This window comes from Phoca vitulina, unplaced genomic scaffold, assembly GCF_004348235.1.
Source record: "Phoca vitulina isolate PV1807 unplaced genomic scaffold, GSC_HSeal_1.0 scaffold1, whole genome shotgun sequence".
Lineage (NCBI taxonomy): Eukaryota > Metazoa > Chordata > Mammalia > Carnivora > Phocidae > Phoca > Phoca vitulina.
The window spans coordinates 220,847-244,323 of NW_022589704.1; the positions used below are offsets into that span (position 1 = coordinate 220,847).

A 23,477-nucleotide genomic window follows, 5' to 3' on the forward strand; every position below is an offset into this window, starting at 1 on the left:
GTCTCAGAAGGGGGGTCAGGACAGGTGGATGCAGGCCAGAGAGAGGCAGGGCTGAGGGAGGGAGGGAGAGAGAGAGAGGAGGAAGAAGGGAGAGACAGGGGGAGGGAGGGAGAGATAGGAGGAAGGAAGGAAAGAGGAAGGAGGGAGGAAGAGGAAGGAGAGAGAGAGAGGAGGAAGGAGGGAGGGAGAGGAAGGAGAGAGAGAGGAGGAAGGAAGGAAAGAGGAAGGAGGGAGGGAGAGGAAGGAGAGAGAGAGAGGAGGAAGGAGGGAGGGAGAGGAAGGAGAGAGAGAGGAGGAAGGAAGGAAAGAGGAAGGAGGGAGGGAAAGGAAGGAGAGAGAGAGAGAGGAGGAAGGAGGGAAGGAGAGGAAAGAGAGAGAGAGAGGAGGAAAGAGGGAGGAGGGAGAGAGAGGAGGGAGAGAGAGGGAGGGAGAGAGAAAGGAGGAAGGGAGAGGGAGAGAGAGAGGGAGGGAGAGAGAAGAGGGGGAGAGAGAGGAAGAAGGAGGAGGGAGGGAGAGAGGGAGGGAGGGAGGGAGAGAGAGAGGAGGGAGAAGAAGGAGGGTAGGAAGGAGAGAGGGAGGGAGAGAGGAGGGAGAGAGGGAGGGAGAGTAGGAAGGAGGGAGGGAGAGCAGGGAGAGAGAGAGAAGGAGGGAGGTGAGACGGGAGGCGCAGGAGGAGCTCTGGAACCGGGAGACCAGCGCCAGCTTGCTTGCACTGAGCAGCCAGCCGCCTGCAGGCTGGAGCTCCGGACTTTGGGGGCCTCCAGGAGCAGGACCAGGAACATGGGGTCGGTCCCTGGAGCTGTCCTCAGGGCGCTCGTCCTTCTGTCTGTGCAGAGCTGGGGTACGGCCGCAGCAGGAGACACAGGTAAGCAGGGCAGACGATTTACAACTTGCATGGGGCTCTCCCAAAACTTTAAATGGTGCTGTTTTTATTTGATTGTTAATATTTAGAGCTGGGATGGCAGCACATGTGTCTGGAAATGAACCATCTTGAAGAAATCAGACAAGAACCTGCTGAAGGACACATTTCTTCTCGTTTCTTTTCCTCCGGTCTGGTCCATGTTGTTCAGGGTGTGTTTTCGTGGTTTTGTCCAAAAGCAGCACTGCTGTTTCTCCGTCTTTGAATACATCAGGAAGGCTCAAGTTCAGTGTGAAAGGGGCATCTTGGGGACACACGGCAGCTGGTGTCTCCGTGGGCTCCTTTCTCCCGGAGCACTTGGCACTTCAGAGATTAGGTCTGACGGGGAAGTGACAGGCGGGCTCCCTGGTTGTAGCAGTTCACACAGGTCTGTGGGGTCAGCCGCCCCTAGAGGCAGGGAGCCCCTGGGGCAGCCCGATGCCCTCCTGCGCTGGGGGCCAACCTAGGGGCGCCCGCCTCTGAGACAGCCTCACGCAGCTGCCCTGGAAAGCCCTCTGTTCTCACAGAAAGACTTCTTTCATTTACAGAAAGGAAGAAATAACCCTCCTCTGCTCCCCACGAAATGAGGATTACTATTTAAGTATTGGGTTCTGACACTATTTCCTTCTATGTTGTTCAGGATCCTGTTCTGTAAGTTCAGACACCCAAGTCCTTATTCCTGGACTAGTTCTGTGGGTCTAACCCAAAGGCATTGTCCAAAATAATCCAGAACCCAATTTGCCTACCCATGCTACATCCAAAAGTTTTTGAGTTGTACTTGGCTGAAAATCTCTGTCAGGGACACTTGTCCCCTCCTGACAAGTGCTGAGCCCCTGTGAAGACAGAGGGCCTGAGCCCCTCTCCCAGACTGGGGGCTTCTTCCTTCCCTGCTCCTGTGGCCCCAGCCTCCTCCAGGCTCTGGGGTTGGGGCCAGGAGGGTGGTGGCACCGTGGGGAGTTTACACAGGGTGTGAGCCGAGGCCCCGGACAGGACGGGGGCAGCACCCCAGACCGTCCCTGCGTGCCGGGGCTGCTGCAGCACAGGGGGCCCTCTCCTCTCCTGGGGGCCCGGACCCCCGGGCTGCTGGGTCTGTCCGCGCAGCTGGGGCTGTTTGGACCCTGTCTGCAGGGTCCGCACCGTTGCCGAGGCTCCACTGGATCTGTGTTTTCTGGGAACTGCATGATTTGCTGACACGGAACATGAGCACACACGGCAGAAAGGTGCAAGCCGGACAGTGGCATGGGCACTTTTCTCAAAAACAGAACCTGGAAGAATTACTTTTAGAAAGGATAGGAAGGTAACTCAGCAAAGACGGCAGCCTGATTATAGCCACCGGAGCGAGGCGCTCTTAGCCCTCTGCAGGAGGCTCTGAGGGTTGCCCTAAACACAGCACAAAAGCAGGTCTTTATTGTCATTTGTTCTCCTACCTGAAATCTAGGGGCAGTTGTCAGGGGCCAGGAGGGTCGGTGGCTCTTTCCAAAGCGAGCTGTGTGAGCTTGGACTCCTGCTTACATTTCAGTACTTACAACTAACGGACCGGTTCCCATGTTTATCTGTCTTGTATTGACAAAGTGTGCAGTCTCTTTATTAAAGAATCAAATTTCAAAACACCTATGAAATTAAATTATTAGGAACATTTCAGATGCAAAAGTTAGAGTCTTTATCTCCAAAACTATGGTTTTCATTCTTCATGAATTAAAATGAAATCCATTGACTTTATATGACCAAAGTTTATCTTTTTTAGAAACTAGGAACTTGCATGTGGTACTTTCTTGCTAATCGGATTCTGAGAGTATTGTTTTCAGTGGAAGAAGTATTGATAAAGTGGCTGCATTATGTTTCAATTAGCATAAATAAGTCTGAAGTCACTAGAGATGAGAATTCTGTTTGCTGGCAAAGATGAACTTCACCACATGAGTAAGATTTGTGCAAAAGCTTTCAGGGGGCACATTTTTTTTCTCCTTTTGAGAAATAGCTTGAACTATTCATATAATTCTGGCAGACAACACTTTGACTCAACATAAATTAAGCAATCCTGGAGAACAACCATGAGCAGGAGAACTGAAGTCTCCCCACAGGACCCAGAACGCCCCTTCATGCGCTGCATACCATCCGTGTGGTGGGGGCAGGGGTGCACTGGTTCTGCTCCCCTGCCAGCATGCGGTCAGGCGTGATGCTGTCCGGACCTTGGGCCTCGAGCTTGAGCCTGCGGGTCTCCCTGCAGGGGTGAACTTCCAGTCAGAGGGTCCCACGTGGGTGAAAACAGAGACTACCTGTCTAGTGCTATTTCGGGGATGAGTACTCTCTTTTTTCCCACTTGTCTGAGGTGGGGTCTCCCCGCCGAGCACCTCTACTCCCAGGGACGGAGTGGAGGAGGGTGTTCCCCACATGTGCCCGGACTGCGGCTGGGGTTCCCTGTGCACTCCCACCAGGGACTTGCAGACAGAGAGCTAATGTGAGGCGAGCGCCTTCCTGACCCTGGCGGCACCGCTCATTCTGGACTCCAGTGGCCGAGTGGGGACGTCATAAGCACTGAGTGCACCTGAGACCAAAGAATGTGTTGGTGCTGCTCATTCCATCCCTGCATGGGCTTCTTTTCTGCCTGCCAAGATCCCCTATTTTATCTCCATTCTGCATCTCCTTTCTTCTGCAGAACACCAAGCTCCCAACAACATCAGTGCACTCACTTTTACATCCACAATGTCCAAAAACTAGTGTCCAAATGCAGCTGTCCACTGCAGAAAACAGACCTGCATCAGGAATCTCAGACATGTTTGCAGTGGCCAGGACACTGTGGCCAAGTGCCACTGGGCTCACCTGATGGGGTGGTTATGGCATTTATTGAAATTTTCACCCACTTGCACTAGTTTCTAGTTTATACTTTCTGTGTTTCTTTTTGCAAACATTAACAACTTCATGTTTGGTTTTTTTTCTCCTTTCCTATACACAGTGCTACACATGTTCCTTTGTTCTTTTGGGTGAACAATGTATCCCAGAAACGACTCTGAATCAGTTCATTGAAATCTCCCTCATCCCTTTTAACACCCCACACTTCACTTCAGAGATGTATATATTCTATAACTTCCCTCTCTCTGATAGATGATAGATATAGATAGATAGATAGATAGATAGATAGATAGATAGATAGATAGATATAGATAGATAGATTGATAGATAATAGATAAATATAGATAAATACAGATAGATCAATCTTCTGGGTACACACATTAATATGGTTTCCAGTATTTTGCAACTAAAGTAATGATGTAATGAATAACATTGAGCAACTGTGTTTTTATTTTTTTTGCCTTTTTTAAAATTATTATGTTATGTTAGTCACCATACATTACATCATTAGTTTTGATGTAGTGTTCCATGATTCATTGTTTGCGTATAACACCCAGTGCTCCATGCTGAACGTGCCCTCTTTAATGCCCACCACCAGGCTAACCCATCCTCCCATCCCCCTCCCCTCTAGAACCCTGTTTGTTTCTCAGAGTCCATCGTCTCTCATGGTTCGTCTCCCCCTCCGATTTCCCCCCCTTCATTCTTCCCCTCCTGCTATCTTCTTCTTCTTCTTCTTCTTCTTCTTCTTCTTCTTCTTCTTCTTCTTCTTCTTCTTTTTAACATATAATGTATTATTTGTTTCAGAGGTACAGGTTGTGATTCAACAGTCTTGCACAATTCACAGCGCTCACCATAGCACATACCCTCCCCAGTGTCTATCACCCAGCCACCCCATCCCTCCCACCCCCCACCACTCCAGCAACCCTCAGTTTGTTTCCTGAGATTAAGAATTCCTCATATCAGTGAGGTCATATGATACATGTCTTTCTCTGATTGACTTATTCACTCAGCATAATACCCTCCAGTTCCATCCACGTCGTTGCAAATGGCAAGATTTCATTCCTTTTGATGGCTGCATAATATTCCATTGTATATATATACCACATCTTCTTTATCCATTCATCTGTCGATGGACATCTTGGCTCTTTCCACAGTTCGGAGCAACTGTGTTTTTAAATTGTTGGATGTATGCATTCGGGGTCAGTTCCTAAAGTGACAATTGCCAAATTCCCTCCCTGGCATTTTACCATTTTGCACGTGTTCACCTGCAATGCCTGCTTGTTTCTAGGATGTGATTTTCATCTGAAAATAGACCCAGCTGACTTCTCCCTCTATTTTTGTTTTTATGCTGCCTCTGTGGTTTTCTCTTGCTGGTTACATTGGGTAACTCCTCCAACACAGTGTGGATTGGTAGAGAGCTGACTTCCTGTCTCATTCTTGTTCCTCGGGGCCCCTGAATGCCCCCAGTAAGGAAGCTGAGTCAGGCTTGGGCACATATGTAATCTTGTCAGCAAAGTGTCCCTCCATCCCTGTTTTCTGGTGTCATTACTGAAACAGTCCATTACATATTGTGAAAGGCATTTTAGTGTCTGGAGGACAGCCATGTGATTTTTCTCTTTAGCCTGTCAATATGGCCATTTATGTCAATAGATTTTCTAATAGTGAATAGTTTCCTCACCTTACTGGAATAAGCCCCACAGGGTCCTGGGACACCATTTTCTTAATGGAGTTTGTCCTCTAGCCAATAATACTGTATTTAGTATTTTTAACTCATATTCATAGGTGATTTTGGTTTGTAATGTCTTTCTTTTTTGTGATGCACCTATTAATGCTATCCTTGCTTTCATAAAGAGTGAGAATTCTCTCCTGTTTTCTACACTCTGGAATAATTTACCTGTGTCAGCACTGTCCTGCTCTGTTTGGCAGTCACCTGTGAAACCATCTGGGCCTGGTGCTTCTCCCCCTTTTTTCTATTTGTGGATTTGTTCTTTGACAACCAACCTTCTCTTTCTTTCACAAAAATCAGTTTGGTTAAGAATTCTATCTCTAATTTGGTTAAACTGTATTTTACTTGGAAATTATAATTCCACTTACTTTTCAAATTTGCTTGCATAGAGGTATGCAAATAAACATGTTTTTATGCCTTCTTTTTTAATGTCATTTCTAATTTTGTATTTTGTACTACTTTTCATCTATTCTCCATTATTTGTTTGGTGGTTTATTATGTGTATTTTTTCAAGGACCCGGGGTCTTAATTTATTGATTCAATTCACTGCTTTCCGGTTGTCTAACAGCTTTTATCTCTGTTATTTATCTCCTTAGGTTTTGTTTGGCTTGAATGATGGTTCCTTGGCTAAATGTTTGAGTAGAGGATTTTATTCATTTTCATTATTTTATGTATAGACAGATGTTTAAGGCTATGAAATTTCCTCTGACCCATTTTTGCTGTTCTGCACAGAATCTATCTGAAATATAGTGTTTCCATTATTATGCTTTTTCAGAAATTTTCATATCATGTTTGTATTTCCTCATTTATATAAAAATTGTTTAATGGAAGGTTTTATTTTCTCCAACTGGAAGGATTGCTTTGTTGCATCATGATCAGAGAATGATATCTATAATGTCCCTGTTTTGTGATATTTACTGATGCTTTTTGTGACTAATTATCTGACCAGTTTTTGTGGATGTTGTTTATGTAGTTAAGAGAATAATCTTTTTTATCTGAATATAGTTTTTTATTTATTTGAAGATGATACTATATAATCTTTCATATTTTACTTATTTTTTATCTTGTTCTTAGAGTGATGTTTTAAAATCTATTATTCATGTTCCTGTTTCCCCTTACACTACCCATTATTTCTATTTTATGTGGTTGGTTGTATTACTTGGTCCTAGCCATTTATAGCTATTGCATCATCATTGTGAATTATGGTGTTGTTGTTATAGAATGATCTTTGTTTTGTGGAATGCTTTAGCTTTAATTTCTATCCTGTCCATTATCAGGGCCACTTGGTCACTCTTCATGTTCCTGTCAGCACACGTCTGCCCACCATCCACTCCTAGCCCTTCCGAATTATGTTGTTTTAGATTGTTTATAGTACTCAGATTGGATTGAGATTTGCTTTAGTAACCAATTTCAAAATCTTATTCTTTTTTCTTTTTTTTTTAGTTTTTTATTGTTATGTTAATCACCATACATTACATCATTAGTTTTAGATATAGTGTTCCATGATTCATTGTTTGTGCATAACACCCAGTGCTCCATGCAGAACGTGCCCTCCCCAATACCCATCACCAGGCTAACCCATCCTCCCACCCCCCACCCCTCCAGAACCTTCAGTTTGTTTTTCAGAGTCCATCGTCTCTCATGGTTCATCTCCCCCTCCGATCTCCGCTCCCTTCATTCTTCCCCTCCTGCTATCTTCTTTTTTTTTTTTTCTTAACATATATTGCATTACTTGTTTCAGAGATACAGATCTGAGATTCAAGTCTTGCACAATTCACAGTGCTTACCAGAGCATATACCCTCCCCAGTGTCTATCACCCAGTCACCCCATCCCTCCCACCCCACCCCCCACTCCAGCAATCCTCAGTTTGTTTCCTGAGATTAAGAATTCCTCATATCAGTGAGGTCATATGATACATGTCTTTCTCTGTTTGACTTATTTCGCTCAGCATAATACCCTCCAGTTCAATCCACGTCGTTGCAAATGGCAAGATCTCATTCCTTTTGATGGCTGCATAATATTCCATTGTATATATATACCACATCTTCTTTATCCATTCATCTGTTGATGGACATCTTGGCTCTTTCCACAGTTTGGCTATTGTGGACATTGCTGCTATAAACATCGCGGTGCACGTACCCCTTCATCCCTACATTTGTATCTTTGGGGTAAATAGCCAGTAGTGCAATTGCTGGATCATATGGTAGCTGTATTTTCAACTTTTTGAGGACCCTCCATACTGTTTTCCAGAGTGGATGCACCAGCTTGCATTCCCACCAACAGTGTAGGAGGGTTCCCCTTTCTCCGCATCCCCGCCAACATCTGTCGTTTCCTGACTTGTTAATTTTAGCCATTCTGACTGGTGTGAGGTGGTACCTCATTGAGGTTTTGATTTGGATTTCCCTGATGCCGAGCGATGTTGAGCACTTTTTCATGTGTCTGTTGACCATTTGGATGTCTTCTTTGGAAACATGTCTGTTCATGTCTTCTGCCCATTTCTTGATTGGATTATCTGTTCTTTGGGTGTTGAGTTTGATAAGTTCTTTATAGATTTTGGATACTAGCCCTTTATCTGATATGTCATTTGCAAATATCTTCTCCCATTCTGTCGGTTGTCTTTTGGTTTTGTTGACTGTTTCCTTTGCTTTGCAAAAGCTTTTTATCTTGATGAAGTCCCAATAGTTCATTTTTGCCCTTGCTTCCCTTGCCTTTGGTGATATTTCTAGGAAGAAGTTGCTGCAGCTGAGGTTGAAGAGGTTGCTGCCTGTGTTCTCCTTTAAGATTTTGATGGACTCCTGTCTCACATTTAGGTCTTTCAACCATTTTGAGTCTATTTTTGTGTGTGGTGTAAGGAAATGGTCCAGTTTCATTCTTCTGCATGTGGCTGTCCAATTTTCCCAACACCATTTGTTGAAGAGACTGTCTTTTTTCCATTGGACATTCTTTCCTGCTTTTTCGAAGATGAGTTGACCATAGAGTTGAGGGTCCATTTCTGGGCTCTCTATTCTGTTCCATTGATCTGTGTGTCTGTTTTTGTGCCAGTACCATACTGTCTTGATGATGACAGCTTTGTAATAGAGCTGGAAGTCCGGAATTGTGATGCCGCCAGCTTTGCTTTTCTTTTTCAACATTCCTCTGGCTATTCGGGGTCTTTTCTGGTTCCATACAAATTTTAGGATTATTTGTTCCATTTCTTTGAAAAAAGTGGATGGTATTTTGATGGGGATTGCATTGAATGTGTAGATTACTCTAGGTAGCATTGACATCTTCACAATATTTGTTCTTCCAATCCATGAGCATGGAACGTTTTTCCATTTCTTTGTGTCTTCCTCAATTTCTTTCATGAGTATTTTATAGTTTTCTGAGTACAGATCCTTTGCCTCTTTGGTTAGATTTATTCCTTCGTATCTTATGGTTTTGGGTGCAATTGTAAATGGGATCAACTCCTTAATTTCTCTTTCTTCTGTCTTGTTGTTGGTGTATAGGAATGCCACTGACTTCTGTGCATTGATTTTATATCCTGCCACTTTACTGAATTCCTGTATGAGTTCTAGCAGTTTTGGGGTGGAGTCTTTTGGGTTTTCCACATAAAGTATCATATCATCTGCAAAGAGTGAGAGTTTGACTTCTTCTTTGCCGATTTGGATGCCTTTTATTTCTTTTTGTTGTCTGATTGCTGTGGCTAGCACTTCTAATACTATGTTGAATAGCAGTGGTGATAGTGGACATCCCTGCTGCGTTCCTGACCTTAGGGGGAAAGCTCTCAGTTTTTCCCCATTGAGAATGATATTCGCTGTAGGTTTTTCATAGATGGCTCTTATGATATTGAGGTATGTACCCTCTATGCCTATACTCTGAAGAGTTTTGATCAAGAAAGGATGCTGTACTTTGTCAAATGCTTTTTCTGCATCTATTGAGAGGATCATATGATTCTTGTTCTTTCTTTTGTTAATGTATTGTATCACGTTGATTGATTTGCGGATGTTGAACCAACCTTGCAGCCCAGGGATAAATCCCACTTGGTCGTGGTGAATAATCCTTTTAATGTACTGCTGGATCCTATTGGCTAGTATTTTGGTGAGAATTTTTCCATCCGTGTTCATCAGGGATATTGGTCTATAATTCTCCTTTTTGATGGGGTCTTTGTCTGGTTTTGGGATCAAGGTAATGGTGGCCTCATAAAATGAGTTTGGAAGTTTTCCTTCCATTTCTATTTTTTGGAACAGTTTCAGAAGAATAGGTATTAATTCTTCTTTAAATGTTTGGTAGAATTCCCCTGGGAAGCCATCTGGCCCTGGGCTTTTGTTTGTTGGGAGATTTTTGATGACTGCTTCAATTTCCTTAGTGGTTATAGGTCTGTTCAGGTTTTCTATTTCTTCCTGGTTCAGTTTTGGTAGTTGATACATCTCTAGGAATGCATCCATTTCTTCCAGGTTATCTAATTTGCTGGCATAGAGTTGCTCATAATATGTTCTTATAATTGTTTGTATTTCTTTGTTGTTGGTTGTGATCTCTCCTCTTTCATTCATGATTTTTTTGATTTGGGTCATTTCTCTTTTCTTTTTGATAAGTCTGGCCAGGGGTTTATCAATCTTGTTAATTCTTTCAAAGAACCAGCTCCTAGTTTTGTTGATCTGTTCTACTGTTCTTTTGGTTTCTATTTCATTGATTTCTGCTCTGATCTTTATTATTTCTCTTCTCCTGCTGGGTTTAGGCTTTATTTGCTCTTCTTTCTCCAGCTCCTTTAGGTGGAGGGTTAGGTTGTGTACTTGAGACCTTTCTTGTTTCTTGAGAAAGGCTTGTATTGCTATATACTTTCCTCTTAGGACTGCCTTTGCTGCATCCCAAAGATTTTGAATAGTTGTGTTTTCATTTTTATTGGTTTCCATGAATTTTTTTAATTCTTCTTTAATTTCCTGGTTGACCCATTCATTCTTTAGTAGGATGCTCTTTAGCCTCCATGTATTTGAGTTCTTTCCGACCTTCCTCTTGTGATTGAGTTCTAGTTTCAAAGCATTGTGGTCTGAAAATAGGCAGGGGATGATCCCAATCTTTTGGTACCAGTTGAGACCTGATTTATGACCTAGGATGTGATCGATTCTGGAGAATGTTCCATGGGCACTAGAGAAGAATGTGTATTCCATTGCTTTGGGATGGAATGTTCTGAATATGTCTGTGAAGTCCATTTGGTCCAGTGTGTCATTTAAAGGCTTTATGTCCTTGTTGATCTTTTGCTTAGACGATCTGTCCATTTCAGTGAGGGGGGTGTTAAAGTCCCCCACTATTATTGTATTGTTGTCAATGTGTTTCTTTGCTTTTGTTATTAATTGGCTTATATAATTGGCTGCTCCCATGTTAGGGGCATAGATATTTACAGTTGTTAGATCTTCTTGTTGGATAGACCCTTTAAGTAGGATATAGTGTCCTTCCTCATCTCTTATTACAGTCTTTGGTTTAAAATCTACTTTGTCTGATGGAAGGATTGCCACCCCAGCTTTCTTTTGATGTCCATTAGCATGGTAAATGGTTTTCCACCCCCTCACTTTTAATCTGAGGATGTCTTTGGGTCTAAAATGAGTCTCTTGCAGACAGCATATCGACGGGGCTTGTTTTTTAATCCAATCTGATAGCCTGTGTCTTTTGATTGGGGCATTTAGCCCATTTACATTCAGGGTAACTACTGAAAGATATGAATTTAGTGCCATTGTATTGCCTGTAAGGTGACTGTTACTGTCTATTGTGTGTGTTCCTTTCTGGTCTATGTTGCTTTTAGGCTCTCTCTTTGCTTAGAGCACCCCTTTCAATATTTCTTGTAGGGCTGGTTTCGTGTTTGCAAATTCCTTTAGTTTTTGTTTGTCCTGGAAGCTTTTTATTTCTCCTTCTATTTTCAATGACAGCCTAGCTGGATATAGTATTCTTGGCTGCATATTTTTCTCATTTCGTGCTCTGAATATATCCTGCCAGTCCTTTCTGGCCTGCCAGGTCTCTGTGGATAGGTCTGTTGTCAATCTAATGTTTCTACCATTGTAGGTTACATATCTCTTCTCCCGAGCTGCTTTCAGGATTTTCTCTTTGTCTCTGAGACTTGTAAGTTTTACTATTAGATGTCGGGGTGTTGACCTATTTTTATTGATTTTGAGAGGGGTTCTCTGTGCTTCCTGGATTTTGATGCCTGTTTCCTTCCCCAAATTAGGGAAGTTCTCTGCTATAATTTGCTCCAGTATACCTTCTGCCCCTCTCTCTCTTTATTCTTCTTTGGGATCCCAATTATTCTAATGTTGTTTCGTTTTATGGTGTCGCTTATCTCTCGAATTCTGCACTCGTGATCCAGTAGTTGTTTATCTCTCTTTTTCTCAGCTTCTTTATTTTCCATCATTTGGTCTTCTATATCACTGATTCTCTCTTCTGCCTCACTTTTCCTAGCACTTAGCGCCCCCATTTTTGATTGCACATCATTAATAGCCTTTTTGATTTCGACTTGGTTAGATTTTAGTTCTTTTACTTCTCCAGAAAGGGTTTCTCTAATAACTTCCATGCTTTTTCAAGCCCAGCTAGTATCTTTAAAGTGATGATTCTGAACTCTAGATCCGACATCGTACTAATGTCCGTATTGAGTAGGTCCCTGGCAGTCGGTACTACCTCTTGTTCTTTTTGTTGAGGTGATTTTTTCCGTCTTGTCATTTTGTCCAGAGAAGAATAGATGAATGAGAGAACAAAATGCTAACAGGGTAACAATGTCCCCAGAAAATATACTCTAAACAAATCAGAAAAGACCTGAAGCAGGGGGAAAAGAAAGGGAAAGAGAGAAAAAAGAAAAAGAAAAAGATAAAGATAAAAACAAACAAAAACAGAACAGAACAAAACAAAAAAAGATTATGATCAAATATGATCAGGCTGGTACATAGATCAGTGCCACACACTAGATTTTGGGTCTATTTTGGTCTGTTAGAAGAAAGTGCCTCCCAAAATTTTAAAGAAAGAAAAACTTACATATGTACAAAAATAAGGGTTGATATGATGAAGGGATGGAATATGACTGTAAAGATGAAAATTATAAAAAATTTTATAAAAGGAATTGATAAGAAGTTGTTTGAAAAAAGAAAGAAGAGGATTTAAAAAAAAAAACGGGAGAGAATGTGATCAGGCAGGGGAATAGAAAAAAACCATACACTAGAGATTTAGGGTATATTTTGATCTGTTAGAAGAAACTATCTCAAAATTTTAAAGAGAGAACAACTTATATATATATGTCAAAAATACAGGTAACTACTATGAAGGGATAGAATATGACTCTAAAAATGAAAATAAAAATGTTTTTTAAAAAAGGGATTGATAAGATGTTGATTGAAAAAGGGAAAAAGAAAAATTCAAAAAAAAAAAGTTAAAAAAAAATTAACTTTGAAAGACTACAGAATCATGGTAAAAAAGCCATGGATTCTCTGTGCAGTATTCCCCTAGCGCTGGAGTTCTGCCGTTCTCACTGATCGGTAAACCTGGTCTTGGCTGGCTGTTCTCGCTGACCTTCTGGGGGAGGGGCCTGTTGCCGTGGTTCCCAAATGTCTCTGCCGGAGGCGGAATTGCCCCGCCCTTGCCGGTCCGGGCTAAGTAACCTGCTCGGGTTTGCTCTCCGGAGCTTTTGTTCCCTGCAAGCTTTCCGTACAGCTTTGGAGGCGGAGAGTGAAAATGGTGGCCTCCCAGTCTCCGCCCCGGAGGAGCCGAGAACTCGGGTCCCGCTCCTCAGTGCGCCCCCAGAGAAAAGCCGCCAGTCACTCCCGTCTCCCCAATCTCCGGCCGCACTCCGTGCTCACCCGGCCTGTGACCATGCGTCTCTATCTCTGGCCCCCGACCCCGGGTGGAGTCTCCAAACCCAGCAGATCCCCGCGGTGCGCTCCCGCCGCTCCTCCCGGGGGAAGAAGGTGAGTCTCCCCGGATCTGCCGCTTGTTGGGTCCCTGCTGGAGGAGCAGTGGCCCGGCTGTGCCGTGGATCACGGTTTATGGCAACCCCACGCTGAGAGCCCGCACCTCGGCTCCGTCTCTGCAGCCGGCTTCCCTGCTCCGATCCCTGGGAGCTCTGCCGCACTCAGGCACCCCCGGTCTTTCTGTGACCCCGAGGGTCCTGAGACCACACTGTCCCGCGAGGGTTCCACCCCCCGCTTAGCCACCAGAGTGACGTCCCTCAGCGGAGCAGACTTCTAAAAGTCCCGATTTTGTGCTCCGTGGCTCTATCACTTACCAGAAGCGGCCGATGGAGGCCCCCTCCCCCGCCGTCTATCTTCCTGAATATCGCCTCGGATTCACTTCTCCGCACATCCTACCTTCCAGAAAGTGGTCGCTTTTCTGTTCAGAGAGTTGTTGCTATTCTTTTCTTCGATCTCCTGTTGAGTTTGTGGGTGTTCAGAATGGTTTGATCCCTATCCAGCTGAATTCCTGAGACCAGACGAAATCCAGGTCTCCTACTCCCCCACCATCTTGCTCCGCCCCCCTCTTTTTTCTTTTTAATAATCATGTTAAGCCCATACATATTGGTATGGCTGATATGTTTTGTGCCATTGCTGTGTCCTATAATTACTATGTTTTTATGTATATTTAATATGTTTTTACTCCCTGAGATTGTCTTTGTTTGCTCTTTTTATTATTATTATTTTCTATAGCTACTTAGGAAGGTCTGTTTTTGTTCTACTAGTTTCCTTTGTAGTGACATCTTTTATGATACTCTTACAAATTTTCACAATCTGGTAGATAAGTTTTCAGTAGTATCTATTATCAATACAATAATCAATGATCTTCTACTTTCCTCTCTCTTCTAGTCCCATATTTTTCTTATATTCTTCCTATTTTCTCAGAACATACAATATTTATATGCTATCCTTCCATCCATATTTCCATGTTGGCTTCAATTTCTGATCTAGAACTAAATACATTAAATGTTTTCTACTTAGTCTTTGTCCTAAAGTGTTTCCAGTCATTTGTAGACTGGATAAACCCATTCTCTAGTAGAGTTGCTTTCATATTTTTGGCTCAGGATGCCTTTACACTCATATTATGAGGATCCCAATAAGCTTTTATTTATGGTAGGTTAGTACTATTAATAATTAATACATTTAAAAATAACAATAAGAAACAAATTACATGTTAGCAGTAAATATTTTATAAACAATAAACACATTTCCAAAGCATAAAAATAGTAAAGTAGCTTAGTTTTATACTTTTGCAAATGTTAATATAGGGCTTAATGGAAGACAGCTAGATTCTCTCATCTCTTTCATTTAGCTTGTGATTTTGTTGTTGTTGTTCCAGTGGATGTTTATGAAGAAAAGCTAGCCTCCAGCAAATATGTCAGTGGGAAGAGGAGGAGTATTTTGATAGCTCTTTTAAATATTTTTGGATGTTTCATGAATCCTCTGGAAAACTCTGTGGTACACTTTGAGAAAATTAGAGTAGATAGACAAATGGTATCTTAATATGTTTATATAAATGGTTTGGCATTATGGACCCTTGAGGGTCTCCAAGATCTTGCCCAGAGAGCTGCTTTCACAGTAGATTCCAGAGGAATGGCTTTGTGCCCTGTATCACAGGGGCATGAGCACTGAACAGATTTTCTACAACCTTGCACTTGGAGGATAACTGGGCTGGGTATAAAATCCTCAGCTTGAATTTCCTTTCCATGTGCTTCTTGAACGTGCTGTTCCACAGCTCATGAGAAATTGACATCAATCTAATTTTCTTACCTTTATAAGTAATGTGGTCAATTTTATCTAAAGGCCCTGCCTTTTTATGTTGCATTTAATTCTAATGATTTAAGGAGAACATGCCTTGAATCTAATCTGGGTCCTTACATGGAAGTTCCTTTCAAAATGAAGATTTAGGGGTTTATTTTCTTATTTCCAGAAATTTAAAATGGATTAACATGTTAAAATATTGTTTCTTTCCCATTGCTTTTACATTTTTCTTTTTCAGGAATTTAGATAGATAGATAGATAGATAGATAGATAGATAGATAGATAGATAGATGAGAGATAGATAGATGATAGATAGATAGAGGATTTTCTTTTTCTACCTTCCATTTAGGCAACTTCTTCTCTCAATAATTTCACTTTTTAAAATCTTATTTTCATTCACTTGATTGTATTTCTCTAGTTCTTCAATGTCCTTTATTAAAATTTTATTTGAATAATATTCTTTTTTAAGCATCTTGTAAATGTGTCTTCATTGACAAAACAGTCTTGTATATTTCTTTCTATATATTTTTTTTTTCTGAATGCAATCAGTACTCATTGGATTTCTTTTATATTGTCCATTTTTATTCTTTTAAAATTTCTGAATTAGACTTTTTTTCTATGTACAGATTTCTGTTTGAGGATTTAGGATCTTTAGTTTGGGATATTACATCATAACTTTCCTGGGTTCTGTGGTGGGTTTTTATTCTGGTGGGTGGAGGTGTTCATTAGCTGAAATGTTTTCATCCTCATTTTACATTTTCTTCTCAGTTGTTGACATGGATTTGTTCTGATTGATCTTATGCCTCAGCACCTTGTGGACAGGATCTTAGTCCATAAATGCCCTCCTCAGGCAGTAAGATTAAGTTTAAATTTGTAATGGATGACATTGTTGGTGGTGATGAGAGGAGAAAGGGTTGCCATGGTGTGCCTTGTCCCATCTTCTTCAAAATACTGTACATGATTTCTCCTCTTTCTTCCTCCTGTTTTCTCACAATTCTGGCTCCAAGAAGCAGCTTCCTCTTCCATTCATCTCCTTCTCACCTGAATTGTCATCCCCAGTCCTCAGCCCTCCTCACCCCAAGCTGGTTCCCTGGTGCTCTAAATGTCCAAGTCTCCCCCTTGTGTGCAAGATTTTAATACTTTGCACTGCACTTCTCTTGCAGGTGGTGGTTTTCTCTGTGTTGTTGACTCTGTTCTCCATTTTCTTCTCCACTTTCTCTGGAGAATCTTAGGTCCCCACTCCTTACTCTGCACCCACACACAGTAAGAATACCACTGGAATCTCTTCCAGTTCACTTCTCTAATAGCTTAACTTGAAACACCTGGTGCACTCTATCTCTTGGTGGTGTTACAGGCAGGAGCCAAATGTGGTTATGCCTGTAATTCTTAGTCATCTTATCATTTGTGTGTGTATGTGTTTGTGCAAAGAGATTGGGTTCAGACAGCCACTATTACCCTGGAATTTATTTTCTGCTGCTCTTTTGGAAGTGTAGACACCTGTGAACATGCACCTTACAGAGCAATTTCAAGATCCCATGATGTCCCATGCATCCTCCCCCAGTAGAAGAATGGGCACCGAGCCCCCAGTTTCTGAAAATGCTCAAAAAGTAATTATAAATTCTCCAGCTTCCAGAGACAATCTCCACACCTTGTTCATATTGGAACTGGTAGATTAATATTTTCAATGGTTTAATTTATCCAATTAATGACTTTGTTATAAATATCTTCATATTATAATTGACGTTTTTTCTTATTAGCTTTCTATGCTTGGTGGATCAGACTCTATTTTTGTTTCTTTTTGAAAATATTATAAGTGAATATATCATAAAGTGCATGCTCATAGATTAGATATTTAAAGAATTAACTAGAGCTCGGGAAAATATAGAGACCACTGGTTAAGCAAGTATTTCTGTTATAAAGTTTTAGAATTACTCTTTAAGATACTGATTTTCTAACTAATAAAAAGACATGAATAGTAGTATGCATAGTCTTTGAATTGTATTTATTAGGAAATGCTAAATTTAGATTTCATTGCTCAGTTGAAGCAGAACAAATTCAGAGGGATAGAGACTATTTGTTCATATTGTACAAAGTCAAGTAATCAAATGAGTTTGAATTGACTCATTTTCCCTCAGATCAAAAGTGCATGTTGAATGTGAAATGATTGCAAAGATGTTTCCTCAACTCAGGAAATAAGAGATAAGTAATTTTTCTTCGAGTCTGGGTGCATTTCAGAAGAACAAACACATGGCTGACTTTTGGCCTGTTCTCCCACTTCTTTGATGGGTTGCTTAATGGCTGTGATGTCTGTACTCAGGACTTCAGAGCCGCCTGAGGATGTTGTCGTTTGACTGAATGCTTCCCAGAGGAAGATATTCTTTGGGGAGAAAAATGAAGTTTGATAGCCTCTAGGTCATTTTGGTTGAATAACATTTAAAATAACTGCAATATGTATGTATAGTGTGTGTGGATATAGTCACACACATGCACACAGGCACATGCATGTGCACATACATAGGGGGTAGGACCAGTTCTAATATGATATGATATTGCACAAGTAAGGATACATTTTTTCCTAGCTTCATATATACAGCATGTCATTTCTTGCTTAAATGTCTGTGTTCAGTTTCTATTTATCTGGTAAATGAAATTCCAGTATTTAGAAATAGTAAGAGATTTGTATGCAGGTTTTACAACATATTTCTATAGCCCTTGGAAGCCTGCAGTAAATCCAGTTTCTGAGCCACAGCATGTTCAGTTGGTTGTAGTTTTTAATAATAGTTTCCTTTCATTGCCTGTGAGACAACCAAACTGTAAGCAGTGAAACCAGGAAGGGACATGGCAGGAGGTGGCCCCCCTCCATGTTCCCATTGGTGAGCACTTTTGGCAGAATGACCTGAGGGTGGTGGAAGCAGGAGACACTTGTCATTTTCAGTAGTTTTACAATAGTGATTGTGGAATGCTTAAATTCCACACTTATTTAATAGAACACGTTGAAAACTATCTTCACAATTTTAAATCACAAAATAAAGGAAAAAAGTATCCACACATATGCATGTATGAGTGTGTGAACATATACAATTACTTGATCACCATTAGAATAAGATGTTATGGCTTCCAACTCCCAGAGGTTTTATTTCTGGAAATTATAGGATTTACAAATGTGGTTTTAAAGGGAAGTTTTACTAGATCAAAACATGATAATCATTTAGATATGTCTGCCTTCAAAAATTACATCTATTAAGTAGTTTTGGGAAATCCTTGTCAGTTTCCTTACTTGACTTGTCCTCTGATTTTATCCATTGAGAAAGGTTTTATAGTGTGCATTTTCTTTTTTTGAGAACTGTCAAAGAGACTGACAAATAATATCTAGAATCCGTGTGAACCTTAGGCTTGGTTATCATCACAGTGGCTGGACCTTGAACAGATCACTTGAAAGCTGCTCATGTGAGTGGAGATCTTCATGTTGTCTTCTCCATGTAATCCTATGTTTCACCCCAAAACAGATACTTCCAGAATTGCTGAAGAGGCAGTTTAATTATTCTTTGAGCTAATACTATAGTGGTTTGGTCCAAATACTATGTATCACCCGTGAGACCTTAGGCAGATGCTACCTGAAGTATTCAAAAATACTAATCCACTTAAATTGATTTATTTTCAAGAAAGGAAGTAACCAGTAGATGATGATGATGATGATGGTGATTATGATGGTAATGATGGTGACGATAATAGTGATGATGATGGTGATGACGTTGATAATGAGATGATGGTGGTGATGGTGATGATAGTGATGATGATGATGATGATGGTGATGATAATTTGCTGGTGATGATAATGGTAATGATGGTTGTCATGGTGATAGTTATGATGAAAATGGTGATGAGGGTGGTGATGGTGATGATGGTGATGATGATGGTGATGATAATTTTCTGGTGATGAAAATGGTGATGATGGTGGCGATTATGATGGTGATGATGATGATGATGGTGGTGGAGATGATGAATGTGATGATGGTAATCATGGTGATGATGATGATGGTGATGACGGTGGTGATGGTGATGATAGTGATGATGATGATGGTGATGATAATATTGACAGTGATGATGATTGTGAGGATGGTGATGATGTTGATAATGAGATGATGGTGGTGATGGTGATGATGATTGTGAGGATGGTGATGATGATGATGATGGTGTTGATTGTTATGATGATAATGGTAATGATGGTGGTTGTGATGTGTTTTAGTATTGTGAGCATGATGAGGGGAAGTGGGAGGGGTTACTAAGGAACCAGGAAAATCTGTGGTCTGTGTAGTTTATTTGGGAGTAGGAGACAGGAGGGAGCAGAGGTTACCAGGGCATGCAGTCACCCTGCACACACAGACTTCCTTGCACACTCGACACCAAACACTTGTCCAAGGAGCCAAAATGCAAGCATTGTTGGTATGCAGACGGAGCAGTGTGTTGGGTTTCTGTGGAGTGTTGGAAAGCCTGGACAATAGATTTGATAATTAGTTTAAATGTACAGTAGAGTCGATGGGAAAGTCAGAGAAACCCACAGAAGCTGGTAGTAAGGGGTGACTGTGCATCCAAACACAAAAGTGAACACTGGAGACTGTATTTGTCAGGGTCCCTGCAGCTGTTCTAACCAGCTGTGTGCACGTGGGGAGTGGGTGCAAAGCTTGGGCTTGTTCCACGGTAGGTAGTATGGGAGACCCTCCGCCTGCATGGCTCCATGGGGGGTTTGAGTCAGGCCCTGCTAGTCTGTGGGGGAACCTACACTCCACATCTGCCAGCCACCACCCCAGGACCCCTGCCATGTGCTGCCAGCCACCACCCCAGGACCCCTGCCATGTCTCAGGACAGTCCCCAGATCTGAGAAACACGTGGGAAAGTTTACCAGAAACTGAGGAACATGAGGGTTTAGGTTGATGATTCTTAACTCATGCTGAGAAATGAAAAACAATAAACAAATAAATGAAAACAAAATAAAATTTAAAAAATGACCATCTAAGTTCTAAGTTAAAGAGAAAGCTCCAAAATTTTCTGCAAAAGCAAGCAACAATTATAACCTGCAAAAATAACCTGGAGAGGAAAAGTCAGACATCTTATCAGAAGATGGGCCAAAAAGATCATTGTGTGCTTTAAAATTTTGAGGAATAATGACTTTGGAATGGGAATTATTTATACAACAAAACTATCAACAAATATGAGATCACAACACAAGCAAGCTGAGATTCAAGAACGTAGAATTATAACCATCCTTAGGTGCTCTCTGAACAACAACAACAGAAAACTCTTGCAGGCACTCTTGGGAAAGACAAGAAAAAGGAAAACTAAGGAAAATTGAGAAATAAGAGGCAACTTTGCAGGAAAAATACATAGCGAAATGAAATCTTATGTTTAGATCTATATTTAAAATTAAAAGTAACTTCTTGTAATGTCCAGCAAAAAAATAAATCTTGACTAAGACAGGATTATTATGTGTGGGTTTCCTCCAGGGTGAGGCACAAAGGAATTTCAGCAGAGGGGAGAAGTGAGCAGGGCTTACAGGCCCAGGTGGGGGACACGGAAGAGCAGGCCTGGCCCAAAGAGGCATCACTGGAGAATGTTCCTGAGGATGCCTGCCCTCGGGAGGGGTCCCTGTGGCTCAAGCTGATGCCTGCCCTCGGGAGGGGTCCCTGTGGCTCAAGCTGGCGCAGGGATCTGGGTGCAGGAGAGAAGCAGAACCAAAGTGTGGTTAGCACATGGGTTGTTGTGATTGATCAGTGGGACAAGCATTCAGCTATCAATCACCAAGAAGGACTTTGGAGGGTCTATGTCCTAGATTAAAAAGGGGGCAGCATGGGTCTCATCTTACTGCTCTTTGTAGCCAGTAGTTCTCAGAACACAATGGGTAGAGGCTTCTGTTTTCCAGGGTCACGGGCCATGGGCTGGGGCAAAGCTCAGCATTGTCTGCCACCTCAGCTAAAAAATACCAGATGGCACCAGACCCTAAGAGGCAGAGAGAGTGTGGCTTAAAAAATGGGGCCAAGGATGTCAGATGTTGAGCAAATGACCAGCACATACAGGCATACCTTATTTAATTGCACGTTGCTTTATTGCACTTTGTGTATATATATTTTTTTACAAGTGGAAGGTTAAGCCTTCAGGAAGGTGGAGAAGCACCTGCAGGTGTGGTGGAAACAGCGGAACTGGAACCGGAAGTGGAGCCTGAAGACGGGACTGAACTGCAATCTGGTGATTGTGCAGTCGGAGTATACTCCAAACTTGAACAGACAAGGAGTTGCTTCACGTGGGCAAGCAAAGAAAGTGGTTTCTTGCAATGGAAACTATTCCTCGTGAAGATGCTGTGAAGATTGTTGAAATGACAAGGATTTAGAACATCACATAAATGTAGTTGATAAAGCAGCATACGTCTGAGAGGATGGGCTCCAGTTTTGAAAGAGACTCTCCTGTGGGTGAAATGCCATCAAACAGCATGTCCTGCTGCAGAAAAATTGTCCGTGAAAGAGTCAGTCGATGCGGAAAACTTGGTTGTTGTCTTGTTTTAGGAACCTGCCACAGCCCCCCAGTCTTCAGTAGCCACCAACATCGGGGTAAGAATGCCACCAGCAAAAAGATCACCGCTCACAAAGAGGTCAGATGATGGCTAGCATTTTTTAACAATGAAGTATTTTTAAATTGAGGTTTGCACATTGTCTCGGAACTGTGCTCCTAGTGGAATGTATAACTTGGGGTGTTTTTAATGTTGCAGTTGAAATCAGAGATGGATTATTTCTCTTTGGAAAGAAAATCCATATTCACTGTATTATGTTTTTACTGGTTATATTACAAATTGAATAGCTTTTATCCATTGTTATTTAAAGTATTGATGTTAAAACAATGGCAATTTTTTTATATATTTCGTGAATTTCTGGATGAGATCACTGAATATCAGCACTTGGGGCTTTTCTCCCCAGAGTATGCTTTCCTTTGAAATGTGTATTTGCTGGTGGGATCTGAGCTACAGGACACACACAGGCTGGTTCCAGGAATGTCTACACAGCTGGAGGGACCACTGATAAGATTGGTAAGATTATTGTTGCAGTGCCAGAAAAAAAAAAGAAAAAAAAAAAAAAAAAAAACAGCTTGATCAGCCAGGTACCTGGCAATGTCTTAGCAAAGATGCCTTCATGTTCAGCAACAAAAGAGCCCATCTTATCAGTTGAATACATTATTTCTTGGTTCAAAAATGATTATAGCTAAGAGAAAACATGCGCGTGTGTGAAGCTACCTACGTCAGATGGTGAGGATATGCACTTTCTCTCTGCCCACTCCCAACACTGCATCTCATGGCTCACAGCCCTGCAGCCGACTTCATCGTCCTCCACTATTTTAGAGCATGATGAGCACGTCTTCTGCCCAACAAAAGTGATTTCTGGAGGTTATTAGTAGCATTACATGGTGTTAGCAATAATTCTTATCATTAAAATTTTGTGAAGGTTTCAAATTGTCAGCTATTTTGCATAGTCCTTCAAATGGAGTAAAACATTAAATTTTATCAGGCATCGTGAATTTGTTTTTCTTATTTTTTTTAGTGTAAGTTCCATAAGCATACAATAGCTGTATCTTCTGAGAAAGATCTGAATGTTCCTGTAAATGAATTTAATTTTGGTAGCCCAAATATTTCCTAAAATCTATGGATATAAGTTCAGATTTATACAGGAAAGTATTGTAGGAATCTACACACCGTGAATCCCGTTGGTTTCTGAGTAAAAGCAGTATTTCAACTTCTCATTGCCACCTGGGAAGGTCCAAAAGAAAACTGCCGCAAGTGGCCTCTTCAGGTAAATTCTCACCTGTATCTGTTCGCTCATGAAAACAATATGAAACACGTTAAGTAGGGGCTTGTTTAGTGTCCATGGGTTCATTGAACAAGAAGTGACACCATTTATTCAAAGTGATCTAATATCCCTGGGCTCTCCAAACACACACCCCTTTTAAATGATCTCATTTTCTGAATTTGTAATGGGAATGGTGCGTAGTTTTGAATAAATTTAATAATTAAGTGAAATGATTATGTTGCAGAGGCTACTTCAGTGTTTGCCTAGTATTTGCATGTTTGAGTATGTAAGCTCACAGAACTTGCAGTGAAAAGACACTAAAAACAGAACCGAACAGCATTACACAGCATTCTGAAAGTGTTTGGTCACAGTATTCCTTCACTCCTCCAGATTACTGAGGGACCCGCAAGTGTCTGCCTTTGGGGTTGTATCTATCAGTATTCACCAAAGTAGCCATTAAA

At 41.5% G+C, this 23,477-nt stretch overlaps 1 protein-coding gene across 1 annotated transcript in view; it reads left to right on the plus strand.

Annotated features, from left to right (window-relative positions):
- The first annotated feature begins 704 nt into the window (after window positions 1–704).
- The window catches only part of LOC116647154 (contactin-associated protein-like 4), a 149,137-nt gene continuing 126,364 nt past the window's right edge, over window positions 705–23,477 (plus strand). Inside the window, exon 1 of the mRNA XM_032428352.1 lies at window positions 705–865. Coding sequence (XP_032284243.1) covers window positions 781–865 — 85 coding nt within the window. The 5' untranslated portion in view covers window positions 705–780. The remainder of the gene's footprint in view (window positions 866–23,477) is intronic.